Source organism: Camellia sinensis, chromosome 14 (assembly GCF_055761805.1).
Source record: "Camellia sinensis isolate YWXY chromosome 14, ASM5576180v1, whole genome shotgun sequence".
Taxonomy (NCBI): domain Eukaryota; kingdom Viridiplantae; phylum Streptophyta; class Magnoliopsida; order Ericales; family Theaceae; genus Camellia; species Camellia sinensis.
This window is the reverse complement of record NC_138974.1, coordinates 8,341,479-8,359,551: the sequence shown is the minus strand read 5'-3', so window position 1 is coordinate 8,359,551 and position 18,073 is coordinate 8,341,479. Positions and strand designations below refer to the sequence as shown.

At 41.0% G+C, this 18,073-nt stretch overlaps 1 protein-coding gene across 2 annotated transcripts in view; it reads left to right on the top strand.

Moving 5' to 3' along the window:
* The window catches only part of LOC114278633 (callose synthase 3), a 120,081-nt gene that overhangs the window by 89,100 nt on the left and 12,908 nt on the right, over positions 1 to 18,073 (top strand). For both annotated transcript variants that reach the window (XR_014351147.1, XM_082906605.1), the window contains exons 34-36: positions 3,955 to 4,074; positions 4,154 to 4,272; positions 4,376 to 4,459. Coding sequence is in view for 1 of the 2 variants with exons in the window: in XM_082906605.1 (XP_082762731.1) it covers positions 3,955 to 4,074; positions 4,154 to 4,272; positions 4,376 to 4,459 (323 nt within the window). In the remaining variant the exon portion in view is untranslated. The remainder of the gene's footprint in view (positions 1 to 3,954; positions 4,075 to 4,153; positions 4,273 to 4,375; positions 4,460 to 18,073) is intronic.

Sequence of the window (18,073 nt, the reverse complement as noted above, 5' to 3'; positions counted from 1 at the left end):
TCTACTCTGCCGCCGGTCTCTTCTTCTTGCCTCCGTCCTGGGCGGCCCTTGACGGTGTTGTCTCCATGTTTCCCACTCCACTGGGCACGATCACTCCACCCTGCTCCTCCACTGCAGCATATGGCGGACCTCCAAATCGGAACATCACGGTGGCCTTCCGCTTCAGCTCCTTATTTTTCGCCTTCAGCACACTTATCTCTGCTCGCGCATCCTTATACATGCGTTGGAGCAGAGCCAGCTGGGAGTTTAACTGCTGCACCTCATTTGCCCTACTCTGCAGCCGGTTCGACAAGTTTGTAACCGCAGTCATGGTTTCCACACATGACTTCAATGTATACTGATTGGCCTCCACATCCGACTGCACTGCCATTCTTTGCTCCACATACCGCATCGGAAAGTTCAACGGAGCAAACTCCGGGGCGCTTGGTTGAGGTTCACTGGCCACCGCACCAGTTATCTCTCTTGTTGACTCGTTGAGGTCGGGAAAGAGAGTAAGCAGACCACGGGACGAAGAGGCCATATTCTGGGTAGCTGAACGGGAAGACGAGGCCATGTTATGGGTTGCTGAGTGTTTCAGAGAAGGGTTGGTTACAGAATGGCAACAGAGTGTTCCAGAATCTCTTTCTCAGAAACGGAAGAGTTTTTTCAAAGGATTTTCGGCGGTTTCAGACTGGTTTGCACAGCCTCCGCCTCAACCTTGGTTAAATAGCCGAGGCAGACACGCGCATCATGCGCCTCTCAGCGCTCGCCGACAACATGGGCGCTCCTTTTGATAGGCACGCTTTTTGATGGCACGCCTTTTGAAAGATTGGGCACACCTTTTGAGGGTGCGACTTTTTAGGGGTCCGACAAGACTCTGTAAACTGTCCCGACATTGATTCCGGTTAGCTCCTTTATGGGTCCGACAAGACTCTGTAAACTGTCCCGACATTGATTCCGGTTAGTTTCTACAAGGGTCCAGCAAGACTCCGTAAACTGTCACAACAACTGTCACAACATTGTCTGCTACAACGGTCCGACATGACCCCATAAACTGTCTTCTACAACGGTCCGACATGACCCCATAAACTGTCTTCTACATCGGTCTGACACCACCATACAGTGTCCTCTACAACGTTATGACACCCCCATACAGTGTCCTCTACAACGTTATGACACCACCATACAGTGTCCTCTACAACGTTATGACACCACCATCCAGTGTCTTCACCAATGGTCTGACACGACCATACAGTGTCTCCTATCCTCTTTTATTTTTATGTATTTTCTTGTTTTGTTACTCTCTCCAAACTCAAGTTGGCTAGTTCCTATCCCCCTTGAGTTTGCGGGGGGCTGTTAGAATTTACCATCACCTACCACCACTACCACCTCACCTACTACACCACTACCACCTCACCTACTCCACTAAACCTAACCCACTACACCACTATCACTATCCACTACACACCATCCACTACACCTACATCTATATAAGGAACCATTTGTAATAGACATTAATCAACAACATATCAATCAATAATATATCAATTTTAACAGACGGTCATATTCCCGAATCATATTTTCGACAAGTTTGAACATAATTTTTGTTTTCAATTTCTTTTCAAATTCAATGCAACGACGCTCTTCCATTGCTGCTAACTCTGGTGCAAATCCAGACAAACTAGAGAAGATCGCCTCAAACTCGGCCACGGGCATGTCGAGTTGTTTGAGGTCTTTAAACTCTTGCCTCAATCTCTCCCTAGCAGTGGGAGATATGTACTTATCTTGGAAAGCAACCGCAAAGGCTTCCCATATCGGCTCCACTCTACCCTTGGCATATTTCCACCATTGACCCGCGTCTCCCTTAAGGTAGTAACTCGCTAAAGTCACTCTCAGTTCACTATCTTCGATGCGAAGCATCTCAAATGTCTTCACAATTTGTTCGAGCCACTCATCCGCTTTCTTAGGCTCGGGACCACCATGGAACTCATCCGGTTTGGCCCGCAGGAACTCTTTAGTAAGGAAACTCGCCCTTGACTCCGCGGTGTTCTCTCGGGCTTGATTCTCCACCCTCAACAAGTTCATAGACTCTCTTAAAGCCCCTGCCATTTCTCGAGCTAGGGCCCCCATTGCGATTTGACCCGCTTGTCCCACCTGCTCGGCTACATTAGCTTGGCCGAACCCTTCTTCTTGCACTGGAACCCTATGGGCCGGTTCCTCATGCACACCTTGGCAAGCCCTACCACGCCTCCCGCCTCTACCACCACGGACTTGACTCCTTCCTGACATCCTAATAAAGGACACAAGAGAAATAATTTAGCACATTAATTCATATGTGCTCGTAACTTGACACACACGTTCGACTAGAACAATTCTATATATTTCTCTACTATATACACAATTCAATTTCACTCCACATAAGCACTTAGTCATGTAAACACATACGGACTGTTCTTTTACGATGAAATCCGTCCCACGAAAAATCAAGAATTCTTAGTAGAACGAGTATTGATCAAGTACCTTTCTAATGAGACCTCAAGGAATTTAACAGGCGCAAACAACATTCCAAAAGTCCAATTCCATACCCATTTAGTCACATAAGCATGTTATCACATAGTGACAAAATGCATAACACTTTCTAAGCATGCTAAATAAACCCGTTGTGGTTAAACAACCACTTCCCACGAGCTTCAAGTATTCAAACCCGGTAACTCTGATACCAAGTTGTAACACCCCAATTTTCATACCCAAATGATAATACAATAATTATGGCTCTTCAAGGTAAATCTGAAAATAAATCTCCACATTTGCATTACATGATACAAATAGTCTTCATGCGATAACACATTCGCTTCAAATCAAATAACATAAACAAATAAATACCCTCATGGGTTCACAAGTTCCCAAGGCTTAGGCCCGGTTATACAAATCGGTTATTCAAACCACACAAATATATGGAGCCTTCACCCATAAGTCATGGGCTCTTGATTTTATTCTAATCCCAAAACTCCCCCTCAAGCTAATGCAAAAATGTCAAGCAAACCCAACTGGACAATTGATGATTGGAGCAGTGACAGTCCCACTAACTTGGTAATTATGTCTGTGGTCTGTTATGATGAAGAAACAAATGACGGAAATAGAATGCTTGACTGAACTTTTTTCCTGAATATAGTTGATAGCCACCTCTGTATGCTTGGACCTCTCATGAGGAACTGAAATGAGGCAAGCATGATTGCAGATTATTGTCACAAAATAATTGAGATGACTCTTTTCCTAAGGGCCTATTTTAGAGTATAGCAGGAAGCGGCATTGTGTACCAACAATTATCTAGTTGGTCCTATTCGGCCTTGGCATCCTCGGGTAGGACGTCTATTCATCTTCCAACAATGCTCCGAAGTGTGCTTTGTCTTGCCACAATAGTCACACTTGAGCTGATCTTCAACAGGATAACTGCTGAAGTGGATATGTCCTATGGAACATAATGGAGCATTGAGGTCCTCTTACTTTCTTCCTATTGAATAGATGGATAGGCTTGTGACTCAGTGGAATACACGCAGAAACTAGATATGGTTCTAGTAGTCGAAGGGGACTCCTGAATTCACGAGAAATATAGAATATTGAATCCACAAGGAAGAGAAATTTCAGAATGTTATTGACAAGAGAGTTGTAATTACCCTAAGGCTTACAAGTTACATAGGTATTTGTAATAAGCTAACACCGACGAATACTCTTAGGAAGCAAAGATCTGCAAGAATAATAGTATAAAGTACATCAAACTGTGCAATTGGCCAACGTTTTCTATCCAACACTGAAGGATTTAATAGATGACAAAAACCTACATGAGGTCCTTTTTTGCTGCAGTCTTGTTCTTCTATAACACAATTAGTTGGGCCGCAAGTACACCACCAATAAAAATAGTTTCAGTTTATCAGTCTACTATGAGAAACTTCTAAAATGATTTCCTTGATAACACAGGTTATTTATCGAATAAAACTTCCAGGACCTGCTATCTTGGGTGAGGGCAAGCCAGAAAATCAGAATCATGCCATAATCTTCACACGTGGAGAAGGCTTGCAAGCAATAGATATGAATCAGGTATTGTGTTCTCATACTTACTTGACATCAGCATAATATTGCAGAGTTGTATTAGCTTTGTTAAAATATTCATTTCCAGGACAACTACATGGAAGAAGCCTTAAAGATGAGGAACCTGCTTCAAGAATTTCTTGAAAAACATGATGGTGTGAGGCACCCGACAATACTTGGACTTAGGGAGCACATATTTACTGGAAGGTATGTACCCTTCTGTTGCTAATTGGTCTCGGATTCAATTCATATTGCCTCATTTTCCTTTTCTTCATTAAATTGCTTATTGTTCTCTTGGTATTTGATGCAGTGTTTCTTCTCTTGCATGGTTCATGTCAAATCAAGAGACAAGCTTTGTAACTATTGGTCAGAGATTGTTGGCAGACCCTTTAAAGTAATCTTTTTTATTTTTTTAATCTTGGAGTAGACAATTTGTTTTCTTCTCTTTTTTTTTTTAATTTTATTTTTTGTAGGTTCTCTCCTTTAGTTTTAGCATGTGGGTGGTCAATGATTAAAATTTAATTTTCTACTCTCGCACCCTTATAAATGCGTCCTTTCTTAATCAATAAAATTCTCTTTTGCAATGTAAATAAAGAAAAATAAAAGAAATTCAAGGTTGAGTTTTGTGAAACGAAAAGGATCATTTTGGTCTCAAGAAGAGAAGATCAAACAAGTTCAGAAAAAAAAATAATAATACAATAGATAGCCCTAGTCTTTTAGTTGTCTCTCAGCTTGGTTCAAAACCTGAGCTAGTGAATACTCGAAAATAAGTACTGGAAGCAATTCCATTACAAATAATTGTTCATAATGACTGGTGGTTATGATATCTAAAACACAAATGAGACAGCATTAAGATGTTTCTTGTGTATGTAAGAATTCATGAAGAAAAGATGTATTATTACATGTCTACTGAATCTCTTAAATAAAGATACACCAAATCGAAGTAGGAAAAGTACTGAATAGGAAACTTCTAACCTAAATTACAATAAGAAAGATACCAAAAATATATAATTCCAAAAAATAATATACATTTCACACAATCTAGTTATCATAGTAGAGAGGAGTTGGAGAAGGCGAATAAATTCCCAAGCCAATGAGAAGCCAACGAAGCCAAATGAGTTCAGATGTAGCATGGGCAATACTCAGCCTCAACAATAGGCTGAGCAATAATAAATTGCTTCTTTCTCTTCTAGGAGATGAGGGAATTGTCAAGAAAAATACAAAGGCCAGTGCTAGACTTGCAATCAAAAACATCACCAACCCAATCAACATTGGCATAGGTCTAAAGAGTCAGAGAAGAGGTAGAAGACAAGAGTAAACCCTAAAAGATAGTGCCAGTAACATACCACAAAACTCGAAGTAGAGCAGCCTAATGAGTAGTGCGTGAAGCGGAAACAAATTGGCTAACCATATGCACAACATATGCAATATCAGGACGAGTCACAATGTGGTAGATCAAACAACCAACCAACTCCTGATACAAAGTGAGATCCTAAAGTGGAACACCATTAGTAGCAGAAAACTTGGCATGAAGTTCAATCAGGGTATCAATTGTCTTAGTATCAGTGAGACAAACACGATGGACAACCTTAGTGGCATACTTAGTTGGGGACAAAAAAAATAGCCTTTTGGAGAAGACACCACTTCAATACCAAGAAAGTATCGCAGGGGACCCAAATCTTTCATCTCAAAAGTATGAAACAGATGTTGTTTAACAATGGTAATAGATGAAGAATCAGACCCAGTGATGATCATATCATCAACATATAGGAGCAAAGCAACAAAGCCAACATAGGTATGGAGAAGGAACATAACAGGATCATGGGCACTAGGTCGAAAACCAAGTTGGGTAACAACAGACATAAAGCAATCATACCAAGCTTGGGGAGACTACTTAAGGCCATAGAGAGTACGACGAAGACGACAAACATGACAAAAGGGATGAGATAAGCTAGGAGGAGGATGCTTGTAGACCTCTTCATTAAGATGCCCATTGAGAAAGGTATTCTTAACATCCTTCTGAAACAATGGCCAATGGCAAACATCATCAACAGAGTTTAGAGTTTGAAAAAAGGTCATCTTAGCCACAGGAGCAAAAGTCTCATCATAGTCGATACACTTAGAAAATATGAGGAAGAAGAACTCCGAAAAATATGAGGAAGAAGGAATATATTTCTGTTATATTCAAAACTTCTTATCTTACAAGACCAAATGACACTCCTTATATAGGAGATATTACAAACATCATTATAACTCATTATATGCCACTTACATATTATATATTACCACTATCTACCACTAACATATTATATACATGCCACTATCTACCACCAACACCACTATCACATATTCTATACATGCCACTATCTACCACCAACACCACTATCATATTATATACATGCCACTATCTTATTATTAACACAAATTTCCAGCACTCCCCCTCAAGCTGGTTTGAAGATATCTTCCATAGCCAGCTTGCTAGTCAGCTTATCAAATTGCTTCTTGTGTAGTCCCTTCGTTAGCACATCAGCTAATTGTTCACCTGTTGGAAGGTAGGTCATACAGATTATGCCAGCATTGATTTTCTCCTTGTTGAAATGTTTATCCACTTCTATATGTTTTGTGCGATCATGTAGAACTGGATTATGAGCTATAGATATAGCTGCTTTGTTGTCACAATAGACCTTCATAAGTGTCGGGTGAGAAAGCTTTAATTCTTCAAGAATTCTTTTAATCCACATTACTTCACAGATTCCATGGGCAACAGCTCTGAACTCTGCTTCTGCACTACTTCTAGCTACCACATTCTGTTTTTTATTCCGCCATGTAACTAGGTTTCCACCTACAAAGGAGCAGTATCCGGATGTTGATCTCCTGTCTGTAACACTTCCTGCCCAGTCTGCATCTGTGTATACTTCAACTTGAAGATGTCCATGCTTCTTGAACCATAAGCCTCTCCCTGGAGTTCCTTTCAAATATCTTAAGATCTTATAAACGGCCTCAAAGTGCTCTGCCCCTGGTGAGTGCATGAACTGACTTACCATGCTGACTGCAAAGGCAATATCAGGCCGCATATGAGACAAGTAAATCAATTTCCCTACAAGTCGTTGATATTGTTCCCTCTCTTTGACTTCTTCAGCCTTAGCAGCTTGTAACTTCAAGTTAGGCTCGATCGGAGTCTCCACCATCTTATAACCAAGCATACCTGTTTCTCCAAGGAGATCAAGAACATATTTTCTCTGATTAACGAATATACCTTCCTTGGATCTTGCAAATTCCATTCCGAGGAAATACTTGAGGGCTCCCAGATCCTTAATGTGAAATTCTTTTGCGAGTTTCTCTTTGAGGACTGCTAACTCTGCTTCATCATTACCAGTTAAAATGATGTCATCAACATAAACAATCAAAATTGCAATTTTACTGTCTTTTGAATGTTTATAAAATATTGTGTGATCTGCTTGACTCTGCGAGAAGCCACAACTGATAACTGCCTTCCCAAAGCGTTCAAACCACGCTCTTGGTGATTGTTTGAGTCCGTATAATGACTTGTTCAATCTGCATACTCTGTCGCTTCCAAGTCTCTGTTCAAATCCCGGCGTTAGGCTCATGAACACCTCCTCTTCAAGATCACCATTGAGAAATGCATTTTTAATGTCAAGTTGATGTAGAGGCCAATTTGAATTTACTGCAAGAGATAACAGTACTCTGATGGAATTTATTTTAGCAACAGGAGCAAACGTCTCCTGATAGTCGATCCCATAAGTTTGAGTGAAGCCTTTAGCCACCAGTCTCGCCTTGTATCTCTCAACGCTTCCATCTGCGTTACATTTTATCGTAAACACCCATTTACACCCAACTGTTTTCTTGTCTTTGGGTAGATCAACTATCTCCCAAATACCACTTCTCCTTAAAGCATTCATCTCCTCCATGACTGCTAATTTCCAATTCGGATCATCCAATGCTTCCTGTATATTCCTTGGAACAAACAAGTGTGAAATCCTAGATGTGAAAGCTCTATGGTTTTTAGACAGTCTTTGATAGGAGAGGTAATTTGCAATAGGATGTTTAATGCAATTTCGGACACCTTTCCTAATTGCTATAGGAACATCAAGGTCGGAAATAGAAGGAATAGGATTACCTAAAATTTCGATGCCAGAACTCGGGTGGACATTCGGGTCATTAGGATGGACATTCGGGTCATTATTCCTCAGATGAAATCGCTTCCTAGTATAAACCTGAAGCTCAGGATTTAGATCATTTTGTAGTACTTCTCCCCCTAAACAAGAATCTTCTTGACTAGGCACCATAGAACTTGGTTCTCCTAAGTGATCATTATCAGACAGATGTGGTTTTTGTGTAGGATAAATGACATTGGGGAGCGGGATAGAAATATCCCAAAAACGGTCTTCTACTCCACTTGTCTCCCCTTGAAGAGAAGTGTTGGGGAAATAGGATTTTGTTTCCACAAATGACACATCCATACTCACATGAAATTTCTTGGTTTGAGGATCGAAACACTTATACCCCTTTTTGTTTGAGGAATAACCCAAAAAAACACATTTTATAGCATGGGGGTCAAGTTTTGAACGAAATTGACTGGGAACATGAACATAGGCAGTACATCCAAAAACTTTGGCGGGTAAATCAGAAAACAACCTCGTGTCAGGAAAAAAAGTTTTGAGACAATCAAAAGGTGTTTTGTATGTTAACACCTTTGTAGGCATCCTGTTTATCAAATAAGAGGCTGTTAAAATTGCTTCACCCCATAAATATTTAGGAACATGCATGTAAAACATTATAGCACGTGCTACTTCAAGTAGATGTTTATTTTTTCGTTCTGCAATGCCATTTTGTTGAGGGGTATCCCGACATGTAGATTGATGAAAAATCCCATTTTTTTCCAAAAACTCACCCAACTGCTCATTGAAATATTCTGTTCCATTATCAGAATGTAAAATACCAATTTTGGTTTGAAATTGGTTTTCAATCATATTGTAAAAATTTGTGAATAAATTTTTCACGTCAGATTTTTTATTCATCAAATAAATCCAACATAAGCGGGTATGGTCATCAATAAATGTAACAAACCATCTTTTACCAGAAAGAGTAGTGATTTTAGAAGGGCCCCAAACATCACTATGAATCAAGTAAAAAGGTTTGGAAGCCTGGTAAGGTTTTGGCAAATAAGTAGAGTGATGAAATTTTGCAAAAATGCAACTTTCACAATGAAAAGAAGAACAATCAATCCCTTTAAATAATTCTGGAAATAAATGTTTCAGATAAAGAAAACTAGGATGTCCTAGCCTATAGTGCCATAGCATTATTTTTTCTCGAACAGAGATTGAACTAGTACTATTAAAGCTCTGAGCTTTTTTATTACTAACAGGTACTTCATCAAAGTAGTAAAGACCTTCAAGCATCCTAGCACGCCTAATCATCATCCCCGAGTTCTGGTCCTGAAATTCACAATGGGATTCAAAAAATGTAACACGACAATTAGAATCCTTAGATAGTTTACTGACAGACAAAAGGTTACAGGCTAAGTTGGGGACGTGAAGAACAACATTGAGATTAATTTTCTCAGTTAGTTTAATAAATCTTTTTCCTGCAATAGGTGAAAAACTACCATCGGTTATTCTGGTTTTGTCATGACCAGAACAAGGGAAATAGGTACTAAATAAATGGGAAAAACTAGTCATGTGATCGGAGGCACCGGAATCTATGATCCACGGAGAGAAGTTTAGGCAAGAGAAGGCTTTAGGATTTCTACCTGTTTGTGCCAACAAAACACTAGGAGTACCGGATGAGGAGTTGGATTTTATTAGCTTTAAGAGTTGATCAATCTGCTCTTTGTTGAAGGGACCTGAATCGGCTTCATTAGCGGTAGGAAAGCCACGATTCTTCTCTCCTTGTTTGCTGCTTTTCCAGTTGACAGGTTTGCCATGGATCTTCCAACACGTTTCACGTGTATGGCGAGGCTTGTTGCAAAAATCACACCAGACCCGTGGCTTATCATCAAACCTGCGCTGGTAATTTGCAGCCTTGTTGGCCGCAGCATCGCTAATTGTAAAATTTGATGTATGGAAAAATAGAGAGAATGAAATATGTATTGTTGATTGATATTGATTGATATATGATTCTGTTACAATTGATTGATTATATAGATGTAGGTTAGGTGGTGGTAGGTGAGGAGTAAATGCTAACAGCCCCCCGCAAACTCAAGGAGGATAGAAACTAACCAACTTGAGTTTGAAGAGAGGAACAAAACAAGAAAATACATAAAAATAAACAAGAAAATACATAAAAATAAAAGAGGATAGGAGACACTGTATGGTCGTGTCAGACCGTTGGTGAAGACACTGGATGGTGGTGTCAGACCGTTGTAGAGGACACTGTATGGGGGTGTCATAACGTTGTAGAGGACACTGTATGGTGGTGTCATAACGGTGTAGAGGACACTGGATGGCGGTGTCAGACCGATGTAGAAGACAGTTTATGGGGTCATGTCGGACCGTTGTAGCAGACAATGCTGTGACAGTTGTTGTGACAGTTTACGGAGTCTTGTTGAACCCTTGTAGAAACTAACCGGAATCAATGTCGGGACAGTTTACAGAGTCTTGTCGGACCCTTGTAGAAACTAACCGGAATCTATGTCGGGACAGTTTACAGAGTCTTGTCGGACCCATAAAGGAGCTAACCGGAATCAATGTCGGGACAGTTTACAGAGTCTTGTCGGACCCTTGTAGAAACTAACCGGAATCAATGTCGGGACAGTTTACAGAGTCTTGTCGGACCCTTGTAGAAACTAACCGGAATCTATGTCGGGACAGTTTACAGAGTCTTGTCGGACCCTTGTAGAAACTAACCGGAATCAATGTCGGGACAGTTTACAGAGTCTTGTCGGACCCTTGAAAAAGCTAACCGGTATCAAATGTCGGGACAGTTTATAGAGTCTTGTCGGACCCCTGGAAAAGTGGCACCCTCAAAAGGTGTGCCCAATTTTGTCAAAAGGCGTGCCAGCAAAAGGCGTGCCCAATTCATCAAAAGGTGTGCCGGACATGATGGCGAGGCACGTGGGCGCCTTGGCTTGCGTGCCCGTTTGTCGGCTGGCGTCGCGCGATGCGCGTGTCTGCCTTGGCTATATAACCAAGACGAAGGCAGAGGCTGAGGCAGAGAAAAAACTGAGAGAAACCTCTGAAAAATCCTTCGTGTTGCTGAGAAAGATAGTTCCGTTTGCTGAGAGAGAGTCTGTAATACTCTGTTGCCCAGAAATAGTCTGTAACACTTTGTTGCCCAGAAAATGGCCTCGTCCTCGTCTTCCCGTGGACTGCTCACCCTCTTTCCCGACCTCAACGAGTCAACAAGAGAGAATGGCCTCGTCCTCGTCTTCCACTTTGTTGCCCAGAAAATAGCCTCGTCCTCGTCTTCCCGTGGACTGCTCACCCTCTTTCCCGACCTCAACGAGTCAACAAGAGAGAGAACTGGTGCGGTGGCACTGGAATCTCAACCAAGCGCCCCGGAGTTTGCTCCGTTGAACTTTCCGATGCGGTCTGTGGAGCAAAGAATGGCAGTGCAGTCGGATGTGGAGGCCAATCAGTATACTTTGAAGGCATGTGTGGAAAGCATGACGGCGGTCACAAATTTGTCGAACCGGCTGCAGAGTAGGACAAATGAGGTGCAGCATTTAAACTCCCAGCTGGCTCTGCTCCAACGCATGTATAAGGATGCGCGAGCAGAGATAAGCGTGCTAAGGGCAGAAAACAAGGAGCTGAAGCGGAAGGCCACCGTGATGTTCCGATTTGGAGGTCCTCCATATGCTGCAGTGGAGGAGCAGGGTGGAGTGATCGTGCCCAGTGGAGTGGGAAACACGGAGGCAACACCGGCAAGGGCCGTCCAGGACGGAGGCAAGAAGAAGAGACCGGCGGCAGAGTAGAGAAGAAAAAATCCCGCCTGTGGATGTGATTGTTGTGGTTTTTTTTTTTTTTTTTTTTTTGGTGTAAAATTGTAATCGGGGTTGATCCCTGAGATGAATAAAATATGGTTTGGTGTGCAAAGCTATATGGTATGAATGGAATTGGAAAAAGATTAAAAATAATGTGAAAGAAAAATAAAGAAAGAAATAATAAAAATATATTTGAAATCAAAAATGAAAGATGGGGGAAATAAGGAAAGTGGTTTGGAGAAAATAAAGAAAAAAAATAATAGATTTTGAAATCAAACGGAGGAGATTTTGAAAAAATAATAAAAAAAAAAGTAATAATAAAAAAAAGTGAACATATTGATGATGAAAAGTGGGAATGGGAACCAACCCATGTGGATGTGTCTGTCTTTCTCCCTGTTCAAAGCTATTCACAGGCTGGGACCTATTATGATCCCATGTATCTACCTGAGCTCCAGCTGTGGCAAAGATATTACCCTCCCATTGAGAGTTTTTTTTTTTTTTTTTTTTTTTGAAAAGAAGAGATATAAAAAAATAATAATAAATAAATTAAAAAGAAAGAAACAAAGTAGTAAAGTGGAACTATGATGAGATGTATTGGAGAAACGGAATCATGATGAGATGCTTGCCCAATCGAAAGCCATGAGGAGAGCAGCGGGAGTCGGTCCACAAGCAGCTCCCTTCCACTGTCAAACCTCCGGGCACGGTCAAGTCCTTCTTCCTCGGCGGCGCAGGAGAGAGGGGTTTGGAAATCCAAGGGAAGTTTATAAAGTTCACGGCCATCGGAGTGTACCTCGAAGATAGCGCCATTCCCTCGCTCGCCGTTAAATGGAAGGGCAAGAGTACAGAGGAGCTGACGGACTCCGTCGAGTTTTTCAGGGATATCGTTTCCGGTCCCTTTGAGAAGTTCACACAGGTGACTATGATCTTGCCATTAACAGGGCAACAATACTCAGAGAAGGTTACAGAAAATTGTGTTGCCTAGTGGAAAGCAGTTGGAACCTATACTGATGGTGGTTCTATTCTTTTTACCCAATCACCCCTTGGATCATTGACGATTGCTTTCTCGAAAGACAGCTCCTTACCTGAGACCGGGACTGCGGTGATAGAGAACAAACAATTATCAGAAGCAGCGTTGGAGGACGTGAACAAGTTGAAGATGAGTTTGATGAAGGGCTCTGATGAAACCACAGAGAGAGAGAATTGTATGTGTGCTGTCTGTGGTTTGTGCACTCAGCAGGTGGAAGAAAGGAAATTTCAAGGTATGTGTAGAAAAATTTTAGCAGACTAGGTTGAGGTCCGGCGGGCAGCTAAGGTGAGGTTGCCGCCCGCCGGAGAAGCGAAAATATGAGATTCTAAACCTGCTCTGATACCATGTAAAATTTGATGTATGGAAAAATAGAGAGAATGAAATATGTATTGTTGATTGATATTGATTGATATATGATTCTGTTACAATTGATTGATTATATAGATGTAGGTTAGGTGGTGGTAGGTGAGGAGTAAATGCTAACACTAATTAAAGCAGAAATTTCAATTGATTCACCAGTACCTTTTTTCTTAAGCATGACGCTCGTTCGGCTCTCTTCCCTTCTGACTTCGGCAAATACTTCGCCAATGGATGGGAGAGGAGGTCTGCCAATAATTCTTCCTCGCACTTCATCGAACTCAATGTTGAGGCCGGCAAGAAACTTGTAAATACGGCTGTCTTCCACAGTTTTCTTGTGGTGGTTGCAGTCGTCAACCGATTTCCATTCGTATGTGTTGAAGATGTCAAGATCCTGCCACAACCTTTTCAACGAATTGAAATATTTGGTGACGGAATCATCTCATTGACGAATCTCTCCCAACTTCAAAGTTAATTCGAAAACTTGAGATTGATTTCCTAGGTCAGAATACATCTGACTAACATTATCCCACAATTCTTGTGCAGTAGTATAGCACATGTAATTAGAGCTTATATCCTCCTCCATGGAATTGACCAACCATGTCATAACCATGGAGTTTTCAGCGTCCCAACTGTCGAACAGCGGATCATTAACAGCAGGAGCCTTCTTGTCACCAGTGATGTAACCGATTTTTCCTTGCCCACGGATATACATCCGGACAGATTGTGACCAGCGGAAAAAATTATCACCATTTAGGCGGATGGTGGTGATTTGGACAGAGTGAGAGTTGGACGTTTTCACCGGAATGGCAGCGGCAGGGGTTGAAGTGGTTTCGGACGTGACTTCTGACATGGCTATGACGGTTTTAGGGCTACTGTGTTTTTTGTTGCTTTGATACCAACTTAGAAAATATGAGGAAGAAGAACTCCGAAAAATATGAGGAAGAAGGAATATATTTCTGTTATATTCAAAACTTCTTATCTTACAAGACCAAATGACACTCCTTATATAGGAGATATTACAAACATCATTATAACCCATTATATGCCACTTACATATTATATATTACCACTATCTACCACTAACATATTATATACATGCCACTATCTACCACCAACACCACTATCACATATTCTATACATGCCACTATCTACCACCAACACCACTATCATATTATATACATGCCACTATCTTATTATTAACACAAATTTCCAGCAGATACTATATTTCTAAAGAAAACCTTTGGCAACTAAGCAAGCCTAATAGTCTCTAGAGAACCATCAAAATGTGTTTTAAACTTGTAAACTCACTTACAACCAATGAGAACAACTCCCAAGTAGAATTCTTAACAAGATCAAACAACTCATCTTTCATAGTAGACACCCAGTTCAGATTTAGACAAGTCTCCTTATGTGACTGAGCCTCAACTTAAGATTGAAAGGTAGACCAAAAAACACAATATGATGAAGAAAAACAAGTATTAGCAAAATTAGGTCTTACTGACGAAGTCCTATGGCAAAGGGGGTAGTGATGAGGAAGATCAAGAGCAGGAGTAGGATCCATAGAAGCAGGAGTAGCAACAAGCCTGGAGGTGACCAGTGGTGGCAGAGCCTTCTTGTGAGTATAAACCAACAAGGGAGGAGACCTACCACTTGTAGATTGAATAAAGGGTGATGAAGTAGGCATAATAGGATCAAAAGTAGAGATATATTCATCACAAGGGACATGTTGAATATAAGAATTATAATATTTTTATTTTTAGTAGATTGTATTGTTTGTAATGTTTATATTGTTTCCTAAATTGTATCTTGAATATATTATATATACATGGCCTCCCTCATTCATAGGTAAGCCAAAACACATTCCTTTCATTCTATTTGGTATTAAAGCCAACCCTAGCCATCTTTCTCTTAATCACCCATCACCACTGACTGCATCCTTTCTTCTCCTTAGCCACTGACAACTCTTCCTAGCCTCAGCCCATTACCCGACAGCCCTTCACAGACCTTTTTCTCCACTCAACAGGCTTACCTAACCCTCACCCAGCCTTCGACAACCTTTCCCAGACCTTTTCGTCCACCCGACAGCCTTACCCAGCCCTCACCCAACCCCTGACAGCCCCTCTTCTTCCTTGTTTTCACCTCGGCAGGCCTTCTTTACCCCTGCTAAGGCTCTGGTTGCTGCCGACCAGCCTTTTCTAGCCCTATGTGCTTCCGCTGTCCCTTTAAGGCAATCCGCGGCTGCTTTTTCCCCTCTTAGGGTGTTGTGCTGATATATTAAGCACCTTTTCTACTCTTTTGCTCCTTTGGGTTACCGGGTTTATTCGCTTGCATTTATTTGGATAAGCCGTTGAGTTTTTTTCCCGCTGCTTGGATTTTTTTTTCCCTAGACTGTGTTGTTGTGTCTCTAGCCCCTATTATCTCACCATGACTAAGCCATCCTTTGATGTTGCATCTAATGTACCCACAAAACCTGTCCGAGTGAGTTCTGATTTTTCTCTCTCATCACACCTGTTCATTGCATTATGAGTGTGGTGTTGAATAGGAAAATTTTTGTCGCCTGGAGCTACTCCCTTAAACTTTATATAGAGGGAAATGGAAAGCTCATTGGCTCTTATCTTCTACTTCCTAACTTGCTGCAATAGACCCTACCCGTGCATAGTGGGATATTGATAATTGTACTATTCTGGGATAGATGTTAAACTCCATGGAGGATCATATTTACCACATGTTTCTCTATTGCAACATAGTTTTGAGTCTTTAGAGTGTCTTGACTTAGATGTATGCCCATACTCATAATGATGCTCGCATCTTTGAGCTCTATCAGGACATTACTCGTGCCTCCCAGTCTACTTTGGGCCTTTCTGTGTCAAAGTTCTTTGGATATCTTCAAGCTCGTTGGGAAGAATTGGCTCAATATGAGCCCTTGACTTAGTTACCAACAAATACTGCATGTCTTGAGTCCAAACGCCTTGCTCGCCAACACACTTACCAATTTCTCATGGGTCTAAACTCTGATTTTGAATCTCTTCGCACTCGGATTTTGAACACATCACCTATGCCCTCTCTCTATAAGGATTTTGCCACCATTGATAGTGATCAGTGTCATAGGCGTCTGGTTCAGCTGAGCCCTCTTTCCCTATCTTTGGTTTCATCTGATCAGATGGCTCTTGCTGCAAAGTTTGGTTCTCAGGGTTCTCCTGGTCCAATTACGTGTCATTATTGTGGTGCTTCTGGATATGATAAGACCCGTTGCTTCCTACTTCATCCTGAGTTGAATCAACGTTATTCTCACCCTCGTGGTACTGATAACCCTTTCACTGTTGCTTTAGTGGAGGCTACTCCTGCTCCTAGGTCTCGTAATCTCCCTAATTTATAGGAGTTACAGACTGAGATTGGTCGTTCACTAGTAGTTCTCATAGCCCATTGTCTTCCACTACTGCCATCCTTGCTACAAGTATTTCTACTGCTTTCCATGTTCATTCTGCTAGTCTATCATGGGTTTTGGATTCTGGGGCTAATGATCATGTGAGGGGTGAATTTTTTTTTCTTTCTTTCTTCTTCAATCCCTACTACTATTGCCCAATCTATGTGTCTTGCTGATGGTTCTTCATCCTCTATTCATCATAAGGATGTAGTGTCTTTATCCCTTACCATTACTTTATTGTCTATTTTGCATGTTCCAAATTTTGCCTATAAGCGTGATGGGCTTTACTACTTTAGGGATCTACCGGACGAGCCTTCCTCTTCATCATTAGCTAGTTTTCAGGCCTTTGTTTTGCCTATTTCAATGTTTTGTGTTTTTATATTCAAACTTTAGAATTATGGCATGTTTGTATGAGTCATGTTAATTTTCAATATTTATGTCAACTTTTTCCTTCATTTAATAAAGCTTGCAAAGATTTTAAATTTCATTGTGTGTTTTGTGAGTGTCTCAGCATACCCGTACTAGCTATATCCCTCATATGACTCGTGCTCCTAGTACTTTTGATCTTATACATGCAGATGTCTGGGGTCCTTCCCCTGTCACTGCTTTTTCTAATCATAGGTATTACTTGACTTTTATTGATGATCACACTAGGTGCACTTGGGTTTATCTATTTCGTTGTAAGTCTAACGTGTTTCCCATTTTTGTTCAGTTTTTTCAAATGGTTAAAACTCAGTTTCATACAGTTAGGAATATATGTTCTAATAATGATGGGGAATATATTTCTAATGAATTTCGTTCCCATCTCAATCAAACTGGTATTCTTCAACAACTTACTTATCCTCAGACCCCTGAACGCAAAAGCCGTCATATTATGTCTGATATCTAATGTCCTTTTCGGGGTATAGGTGTTCCCAAGTCTTATTGGCATATAGCTGTCCTTACTTCCGTTTTCCTCATTAATAGGACCCCTAGTTATGTGTTGCATGGTCTCACTCCGTTTCATATCCTTATGCCCACTACCACTTTATTTCCTCTCTTACCTCATGTCTTTAGGTGTACTTGTTTTGTTCAAAATCGGAGTCCCACTCGCACTAAGTTAGATGACACATCTATTCGTTGCGTCTTCTTTGGGTACTCTTCTATATCCAAAGGGTATAGGTGTTATGATCATGTGTCTCGTCACTTTCACCACAATTTGGATGTTACTTTTTATGAGGATCTTTCTTTCTTTGGTAATAGCCCTCCTTTGCAG